The sequence below is a fragment of the Oryx dammah genome, unplaced genomic scaffold (assembly GCF_014754425.2).
Source record: "Oryx dammah isolate SB20612 unplaced genomic scaffold, SCBI_Odam_1.1 HiC_scaffold_18, whole genome shotgun sequence".
In the NCBI taxonomy this organism is placed as follows: domain Eukaryota; kingdom Metazoa; phylum Chordata; class Mammalia; order Artiodactyla; family Bovidae; genus Oryx; species Oryx dammah.
The window spans coordinates 8,315,004-8,325,349 of record NW_024070202.1 but is presented as its reverse complement, the minus strand read 5'-3'; the positions used below and the strand labels follow the sequence as shown (position 1 = coordinate 8,325,349).

The window sequence follows — 10,346 nt, the reverse complement described above, 5'->3', positions numbered from 1 at the left end:
CAGTCTACCAGGCTCCTCCATCCATGGGATTTTCCAGGCAAGAGTACTGGAGAGGTAGAGAAGGAAGCAAAAACAAAAGCACAACTGATGAGCTACATGTTTATTCAAGATGAGTCTCAAGTGATGTTTTTAGTGGAACTACCACAAAAGCAATGATCTGACCTTCTCATTGCATCATATCAAGAGGTGCATGGTGTTGGATACAGACCCTGAGGCCCCTGAGAATGTAAGGCTGGTAAATATCCCCTTTACTGGGCAAAGTGCTTCAGACATAAGAAGAAAATACAAAAATTAGATGATGTAGAATGAGCCCTTCTCAATTAGTAGATGTTGCTTTAAAGAATTCAACAACAGGGAACAACAGCAGAAGCAAGAAAGATGGAAAACAGAAGCCACCTTTTCTGGCAGCAGTACTGGATTCCCAGAAGCCGAATGACCTAAAAGGAGGCAAGCCACCATCACTGGGGGAGGAGCAGTCTGCTTACTGCAAGGAGGATGGGCATTGGAAAAATGATTGCCCTAAACTAAAGTATATCAGGAGGACAGGAACCTCTCATATGGTAGAAAGAGGGGAATATTCTGATGATGAATGGAAAGTCCCAGGGGCTCCCTTAGACTTGAGGCATCTGATTCTAACTTCCCCACAGAAGCCCCGGGTGACTTTGCCAGTGGGGAAAAAATTGATGGATACAGGTGCCACATATTCTGCAGTGAACACCACGGAGGCACAGAAAACATCCCAGTGTATCCCAGTCATGGGAGTTCTGGACAAGTACTAAACCATTCATTTTAACAAACTCTGCAATGCCAATTAGGGGATCTCAGCCTGAAACACAACTTCTTATGTGTCAGAGAGTCCTAGCCCCACCTTGGGGATGAGATCTCCTTTGTAAATTAAATGCTCAAGTAACTTTTCCGCCAGAACATCTTGACACCAGGGTCCCACTGGAGCATGTGCTGAGCCTACAAATGATACTTATGAAAACCCCAGAGGAGGAGACCGAGTTCTTCCCCACCGAGGTCTATGAAAAGGCGAGGCCAGAAGTGTGGGCTGATAGCACTGTCTGTGTGTGCGCTTAGGCTCTCAGTCGTTTCCGAGTCTTTGCGACCCTTTTAAACTCTAGCCTGCCAGGCTCCTCTCTCCATGGGATTTTCAGGCAAAAATACTTGAGTGGATTGCCATTTTCTTCTCCAGGAGATCTTCTCAACTCACAGACTGAATTGGCATCTCCTGCATCTCCTGCATTGTAGGCAGATTCTTTACCTACTGATAAGAACTCTGGGGAAGGCCAAAAAAGCAAGACCAATACAAATCCCATCAAAAAGGGACGCTGGGACACCTAATCTAAAACAATATCCTCTGAGACAAGAAGACCAAAAGGGAATACAGCCAACTCTGGAAAAATTTTTGAAAATACGACAGATTAAACCTTGCAGGTCTGCGTATAACACTGCTAATCCTCCTGGTCAAGAAGCCAGACGCAACAGAGTATCAGTCTGTCCAGGACTTGAGGGCTGTTAATGAAGTCTTATACCCTGTGGGACCTAATCCATGGTGGTCTAGTCACTAAGTTGTGTCTGACTCTTGCAAGCCCATGGACTGTAGCCTGCCAGGCTCCTCTGTCCATGGGATTCTCCAGGCAAGAATACTGGAGTGGGTTGCCATTTTCGTCTCCAGGGCATGTTCCCAACCCAGGAATCAAACCCAGATCTCCTGCATTGCAGACAGATTCTTTATCGAATGAGCTACAAGGGAAGCCCTATGTACCCTGCTTACAACTGTTCCAGGAGAATATGGCTGGTTCTCAGTCCTGGACTTAAAAGATGCTTTCTTCTACATTCCACTTACAGAAAAATCACAGCCATCTATTTACGTTTGAATAGCAGGATCCAGAAACACAGGTAGTCCCACAGTATTGTTGGACAGTCCTGCCTCAAGGATTTAAGAATTCCCCTACCTTGTTTGGGGAGACGCCAGCTAGAGACTTTAGAAATTTAAGATTGGATGAAGGACTCTTACTCCAATATGTGCGTGACTTGCTCACAGCAAGTCCTACAGCTGACAAATGTGTACAAAATACCATCAGGACCCTGAACTATTTGGCCAATTGTGGATATAAGGCCTCCCAGAAAAAGGCTCAGATATGCAAAGAGCAAGTATCTAGGTTTTCTCTCTCTCAAGGACAGCGGGGATCCTTGGCCTCACAGGAAGCAAGCAGTTGCAGAATTGGGAGCACCTGTGGGGTGGCACAGAGTCGGACACGACTGAAGCGACTTAGCAGCAGCTGCAGCAAGACCCACAGCCAACTGAGAGGGTTTCTGGAAATGGCAGGGTTCTGTGGGATTTAGATCCTAAACTACAGGCTCATAGCGAAAACCCCTCTACGGGGCACTGAAGGGACGTAATCTTGAACCCCTGTTTGGGACTAAAGAGTGCCAAATGGTCTGTGAAACAATAAAAATGTTAATAAAGTTAGTCTCAACCCCAGCTTTGGCACTCCCAGACTTTAAAAAGCATTTCAAACTGTATATACAGGAGAGATAGGGTATAAGCCTTGGGGCGTTAATTCAAGCTCATGTCCTCCTCCAGGGGATCTTCCCAACCCAGGGATTGAACTGTGATCTTCTGCATTGCAAGCTTATTCTTCACCAGCTGAGCTACCAGGGAAGCCCCTGGGTATGCAGTGGTAACACTTAAGGGGATTATTAAAGCAAAAGCCCTGTCCCCAGGGAGCTTAGCTCAGAAGGCAGAAATCACTGCTCTGACGAGAGCCCAGGTCCTGGCTGATATACACATGGGCCCCCACTATGCATTCTCCATGGGGCAGGCTCACCGGGCAATCTGGAAAGAAAGGTGGCTTCTAACCTCAGACAATAAAGATATTAAACAGGCCTCTGAAATCCTGTCACTATTTGAGGCAGTCCACAAGCCCTCACATATGGCCAAAATAACATAATTTTTTTTTCTGGGTTTTAATTAAGATTTAACTGAATTTGCAGATCAGTTTAGACAGAATCGACTTCTTGACAGTGAAGTTTTTGTATCCATAGACAGGTTATGTCTTTCCATTTTTTTTAGGTCTTTTCATTATCCACTGCTGTTTTATTGGCTCTCCATTCAGTTTAATTCATTTGATTTTTTAAAATTTTCCATTGAAGCTTCTGTAAATTATATCCTCTTACTGGTTGTGGTTTATATTTTTGATTTTGATTTATATATGATAATTTTGTGTCCATCTTTGTTTATAATGTATTTTTTCATTGATTTTATTGCTTTTGAAGGAATTCATCAAGTCATCTGCAAATGAATTATGGTTGGCCTTCCTAAATTTTACCTCTAATTTCTTTAGCTTCTCTAGTTACAGAGTGTGTCCAGATCAGTGTTAACTAATAGTGGTAACAGCAGATATCCATGCCTGGTATGGATGAATTAATAAATGAAAGCAAATATGCTATTATGAGAAAGAGTGTTGAGAATTACCATCTTCTTGTAAATGCAAACTCAGTTTTCAGTGCTTCAACAACATGATTCATCCTCAGAAGCCACACTAATGCAGAGATTGAATTTATTTTCATATTTTTTATAGTACAATTCATTCACTTTTTACTGCAGGTAAGAACCACTTTAAGGTTTCTCTCCCACTTCTGATTTTTGATTCCTATGCATGTGATATAATCAAAGGGAATTGGAGTACTTGAATATTTTGGACTTGTGATCATGGCCTTCTGCACTAGTTCTTCTAGCTGTCATCTCTTGGGGTGCCATGAACCCTGAATCTATATAAACAAGTATAGTTTGGGTGTCCCCAGTTGCTGAGAATTTTAAGTTTCACACATAACAAGAATTCAGGAACTTCATGCTGAAAAAATAGAAATGATTAAAATTAATGTCTTATCAAATGAACTATCTCAAAGAATCTCAAGTAATGCTGATATAAATGAAAAAAATTAGAACGCTTTCTTTCGTTCCTAACTCAAGTACTTTCAAGCACCAGTCTAATGGATGACATCCTGGTCTACCCTAAGGAAAGAGCTGATAAAAAGGCAGACACAGGGAAGGCAAGATAGCATGGTGGTCTGGACACGGGGGACCTCTCACCGCCTTCTCCTGCCTCCATGGTGGTCCTGACTGGCTGCCCCAGGGAGGGGGCAGGAAGGGACGTGGATGTACAGTTGAATGTGAAACTCTGTAAGGGCATTACTTTCTGACACATAAATTGTTTTCAGCTTAGATTTTCTCAGCACAGGCCAAGAAGTGTAACACACTTGTGTTTACATGGCTTGAGATGCCTTCTACGTCTTTTCATTGGTTCCTGTGACTAATGAGAACTAACGAAATACATTCCTTATGCCTTACTGACTTTTAGGGATTTATAAGTGACCAGTTGGTATTCTTTCCCCTTTGAGTTAGGCTAAGAAGTTTTTCTTATCTGGTATGAAATATTTATTCTCTCTGAGTTCCTCTCTGCCTCCAATCATCTCGTTTAGTACCATCATCCCCACCCCCTCTACCCAAGGAAGAAGATAGTGACTCTCAGATTAAATATTATCAAGGGAATCTGATAAATAAGGACTGAGGAAGAGTGTGTGTGTGTGTGTGTAAAAGTAATAGCAAATAATAACACTGCATGGAAAAAAATGATAGCAAATAATTAAAAAAATTGTCTTGGAAACAACTGTTGTATTATATTTGCCTGTTTCTTTTTTTTTTTTGCATTAAAACTTATGAACATGATTGGAGCTAAGAACTGGAATTCAGACAAGGCTTGCTTATCTCACACTTCTGTCACAGTTATTCTGACACACCACTTTACATCAAGCAACCCCCAAATCCCTCCTGGGGATGGAGCCACAGATACCGCACCTTCTCCCAAGGCTCTCATTACCTGGAGTGCAAATGTTTGAACGGTGGTCCTTGTTTTGTTATATACAAACTGACCTAGAAAAATTTCTTCCCCTTCACATTGTTTCGAGATGCCCTATAAAGAAAGCAACAGACCCGGAGGTTGTAATGAATGTGTGTTCAGTTAAAATAAACGGAGTCAACTGTCTGTTTAAGTAACAACTCCCCAGACATCTTTGGGTGTGCGCCAGGGACACACTGCTGTGCTGCGTGTCAGCACTGGGCATGGGTTGGGGGGAGGATTGTGAGGCGAGAACCAGCCTAATCAAAGGGCTGAACAGACTAGGATGGAGAGAGACAGACAGACGGGATGAAGAGACAGATGACAGCACATGTCAGCATTGACTTTGATCTCCTAACTGTATTTACTATGCTTTGGGTAAAATAAACCAAGAAATGAGCCCCCACATCGACCCAAAATGCGTTAAACTTCACCAATTTGCTTAACTTTGATCACACAAATAGCTCCATCCCAAAAGTAAGCTTTTGTTGATATGTGTATGCAATTTCCCTTGTGCTTTTGACCTTCCTTCTCTACCCTTTAAAGCTGAAGATTTTTGAGGAGAGAGAGCACACTGGTGGAAATTAATTTATCTTGTAAATCTAAAGTTTATGGTTAGAGTCTTTGAATTGTAGCACCACAACAAAAAAATAAAGTTTCATGAGTTCAATCATTTTGTAATGAAAATCGTAATATTTAAACTATGAGTCAATTTTGTAAGAGAATTGAGACTTCCCTGGTTATCCAGTGGCTAAGAATCTGCCTGCCAGTGCAGGGGATGCGGGTTTGATTCCTGATCTGAGAAGACCCCACATGCCACAGGACAACGAATCCTGTGGGCCACAGCTACAGAGCCCTCGCTCCAGAGTTCGCGAGCTGCAGCTACTAAGCCTGTGTGCACAGCTACCGAAGCCCGCGAGCCCAGAGCCCACTGTCCGCAACAGAGTAGCTCCTCCTTGTTGCAATTAGAGAAAGCCCACAGGCAGCAGAGAAGACCCAGCGCAACCAAAAATAAATGGATAACTAAAAGAATTGGATACATCATGATTAAATAATGCCCCACAGTTATATATACTTTTCATCTATATATTGACATATATAAACACACATATTTCATATTTGACATATATGTTATATATATATATATATATATATCATCTCATATAGTTCCTTTAGCCTATTCAGAGAAGCATGCTAGTTTTATTTCGAACCTTCTTTATGATCCTGTTTTAATTTTCTTGGTTCATGTGCTAATATTGAGAAAAACAATGAGAAGTATTTTGTCTTACTAAAAAGAATTTTTTTCTTTCACTTTTAAAATATGGTCTATTTCTTAAAGAATTCTTGCCTGAAGGATTCACTCATAATTCCTCTCTAATGAGCAACTGTGTGCACTTTTCTGCTCCAATCGAATATAACTTAACTACAAGTGTCTGTAGACACTGTGACTGGCAGCAGGCTCGCATCAAAGGACGGCAGTCTGTTTTATAACTCGAGACCCACAGCATCTAAAGGTGTTCCACACAAGGCAGGTAAGCACCGTGTTTAACGCTGAGCCCCCTTCAGAGAGGGACCCCGAGGGGATGGAGTGAGGCATAAACCTCTGAGGGAAACACGGGCGCAGACCCGAAGAGAAAAGCATCTGGAGATGGCCAAATGGTGGCTGGTGCACTGGCCCAGAGGAAACTCAAGTCGCTCCGGCTGCAGGGGGCAACCAGCCGCACGCTGGAGCTGGTGCTGACTCCGAGTTCAGAAAGGGCCAGAGGTGGGGCCACAGTGCGGAGGCCACGCTTGAAGCCGGGAGTCCCCTCATCTGAGGGTGGGCTGACGATCTTTTTAAAAATCGACTAATTACGTTTTCATCGCACCGGGTCTTCGCTGTGTGCGAGCTTTCTCTAGTGGCGGTGAGCAGAGCTCCTCTCTAGTTTCTGCGCACGCGCTTCTCGCCCGGGGCGGCTCGCTGCAGGGCGCTCTAGGCACACAGGCTTCAGCAGTTGCAGGGCGCGGGCTTAGTACCTGTGCCGTGTGGGCTTTAGTTGCTCTCGGCAAGTGGAATCTTCCCAGACCAGGTATTGAACCCGTGTCCCTTGCATTGGCAGGCAGACTCCCATCCGCTGTACTACCAGGGAAGTTCCTCTGATGGTCTTTTTAAGAAGCATTTAGAGCCTAGCCATCACTCCTGTCCTGGTCCAGAAAAGAACTGCCGTTTTCTTCCCACCCCCAGGACAACTGACCTCAAGAGCATCCTGCAGAAATAACAGGGGAAGGTAGATCCTATCAAGAATGATGGGCTGTGCACTGCCACACCCAGGGTGTGGGCTAAGCTGAAAACCCCTGGGCACAAGGTTGTAGGATTCCTGGGGTCAACCTTCTAGAAACCGCACTCTGCGGTCTCCAACCAGACCATCTAGCTGTGAAGCTTGCTGTCAACTTGCCCATGATGTGTGCAGAAAAAGCCAGCTTTTGACTGTTCAGCTCTTAAATGAGACAGACAAGCATCACCAAACACACTAGGAAAGCACTTAGCAAGGAAGATGGAGCCCATATTATAAATAGCAAAGGAGGTACTTGGGAGTATGTGAAGGAGCTGAAAACATGGAACAAAACTACATCTGCTCATATCTTCAGACGTTGGAGGGAAGGTATTGCAACCATGAAGGAAGATATTTAGATTCCAGAAAAGGGAGCATTTGCAAAAAAAAAATCTCAGAATAATCATGACAGCAGAATTTAAATATTCAAAATTAGGTTTAAAATATAAATTGATTAGATATTCCAAACAGTAAAACAGAAAACCAAAGAAGAAACATAAGATTAAAAATATTTTCAAAACAATAGATTTAAAACAAGTCAAATCCTCAGAGAGTGGAGCTGAAATCCCCTGATAACAGCTGTGTATCAGGCCTGACCAGCCACCAGGTGGGAAGAGATGTGAGCAGAGTGCTCCCAAGGGATATCTTTAAAAAATAAAGGAATTTCCCTGGTGGTCTAGCGGTGAAGAGTCTGCGTTGCAATGCAGGGGACATGGGTTTGATCCCTGGGAAGGATGCAGGGAAGGGATAGTTATGGAGTTTGGGATGGATACGTACACACTGATATATTTAAAGTGGATAACCAACAAGGATCTACTATAGAGCACATAGAACTCTGCTCAGTGTTATGTGGCAGCATGGTTGGGAGGGGAGTTTGGGGAGAATGGATAAGTGTATATGTATGGCTGAGTCCCTTTGCTGCTCACTTCAAACTATCACATTATTAACAGGCTATACCCCAATACAAAATAAAAAGATTAAAAAAAAAATGTGTTCAAGGGATTGCATGACTCAGCTAAGACCAATACTGTTCACAGAGTCACAGTGAACACATTGGATGTGTACTGAAGCTGAGACATGCCATCTGCCAGTGTCTCACAGATGAAACACAGATTTATCACGTGGTCTAGAAACTCTGCTCCGAGGCACAAACCCAAGAGAAATAAAAACCGAGGTCCACAGAAAACTTTGTACCCAGTGCCTCACAGCAGCACTGTTCATTGTTCATAGCAGTCAGAAGAGTGGGATCCACTCAGATGTCCAGCTGAATGGATAAATAAAAAGGGGTCTATCTGTATAATAAATTATTATTCAGCAATTAAAAATGAAATAGTGACGCATTTTAACCTACAGAGACTGTGAAAACATTATGCTGAGGGAAACAAGCCATTCACAAAAACCATTCACATATAATATGATTCCATTTTATAGGAACTATCCAAAATAGGGCTTCCCAAGTGGCTCAGTGGTAAAGAATCCACCTGCTAAGCAGAAGACATGGGATCTATCCCTGGATTGGGAAGATCCCCTGGAGAAGGAAATGGCAACCCGTATTGGAGCAGTATTCTTGCCTGGAAAATCCCACGGACAGAGAAGCCTGGCAGGCTGTAGTCCAAAGGGCTGCAAAAGGTCAGACATGACTTAGGGACTACATAACAACGACAACATTTGCAAGAGACACATCTATGGATACAAAAGAGATTAGTGGTTGTCAGTGGTTGGGGCAGTGAGTGGGGGATAAGTGACAGCTAAGGGGTCAGGGTTTCTCTGGAGAATAGTAAAAATACTCTAAAATTGATCACGATCATGGTTACACAACTCTGTGAATATACCAAAAGTTACTAAGTGTACACTTTACCTGACTGAATTGCTGATGTGTGAATTATATCTCAATAAACCTATTTTTTTCCTTTTACGTTAAGACATAAACATTTTGGGAGAATTGGGAGAGGCATGGAAGAGAACTAATCTCCATTTTCCATTCAAGGAAGTCAGTAGTAACAATCAAAACTGAAAAATCAACGAATAACAGTAAAAGCTAATATGAAGGCAGTAACCACATGAGCAGCCCAAACTCTGGCAAGTGAAAGCTTCTAGGGAGTAAAAATTGGTGGGACAAGTGGGACAAGGGAAAATCTTGTTTCATTTTCATCTATGGGAATCGTACATTTTCATCTATGGGAATTGTACACGTATAACTTGGATAAAATTTTTTAAAATGGCATTAAGTAGTAGTAATCATCTGATCCAACCCTCTCACTTTGTAGATGACAAAGCTGAGACACTGGAAGTAATACACAGAAATAGAAATGTTTAGCTGCACAGCTCAGATGAGACCCCAGCTCCCAGGTCCTAGCTGATCACCTCCTATATCCCCTTCTGAAGGAAGATTTAGACAGCTCCTCACATAGACAGAAAATTCCTTGGGTGCGCTGGAGATGTTTCCTGAGGGGGACACCTTCTCTGAGATGTGCTCCATGGTAACAGCAGTTGGCATGATCCTCCTGGCAAGCTTGATTAGGGCATGACCCTGGGAGCCTGGAAAGGCCCAGCACTTCCCAGGGTGGACATCCGGCTGGAAAGAAAGCACTGCATCAATCCCTGACTGGCTTATATAAATCCACCCCTACAGGGCTGGCCAGCTAATCACTACGGACTGTAGATCTTGCTTATGCCTATAATACGAAGGCTCTGTGTGAGATGTATCAAACAGCAAAGCCTCCAGATTCCCACAGGTGTGCTGATGTCAATCAGAACCGTTATTCATGCGTAAGTTTTCTTTTGTTGCTCTAATTAGACTGTAAGCTGCTAGATGCAGGTGGTTGGTATGAGTGGCGATAGCACTGGTGAAGATAGTGCTGGTGGTGGTAATGAAGAGAGTGGTGACAGTGACGGCAGGTGATGGTGAGGATGGTTAACGTGATGGTGCTGGTGGTGGTGATGGGTGATGATGGTGGTGGTTAATGTGATGGTGGTGGTGATGGTGGTGCTAGTGATGGTGCTGGGGCTGGTGATGGGTGATGATGATGGTGGTGATGGTTGGTGGTGATACTGGTGGTGATAGTGGTGCTGGTGCTGGTGCTTATGGTGATGGTAGGTGATAGTGGTGATAACAGTAGTGGTGCTGGTG

The 10,346-nt window shown here is 43.4% G+C and overlaps 1 protein-coding gene across 1 annotated transcript in view; it reads right to left on the bottom strand.

Moving 5' to 3' along the window:
• Positions 1-3,602: 3,602 nt before the first annotated feature.
• Positions 3,603-10,346, bottom strand: part of SUN3 (Sad1 and UNC84 domain containing 3) — a 43,365-nt gene continuing 36,621 nt past the window's right edge. The window contains exons 8-10 of the mRNA XM_040260243.1: positions 9,624-9,791; positions 4,887-4,979; positions 3,603-3,860 (exon numbers count right to left, since the gene is read on the bottom strand). Coding sequence (XP_040116177.1) covers positions 3,741-3,860; positions 4,887-4,979; positions 9,624-9,791 — 381 coding nt within the window. The 3' untranslated portion in view covers positions 3,603-3,740. The remainder of the gene's footprint in view (positions 3,861-4,886; positions 4,980-9,623; positions 9,792-10,346) is intronic.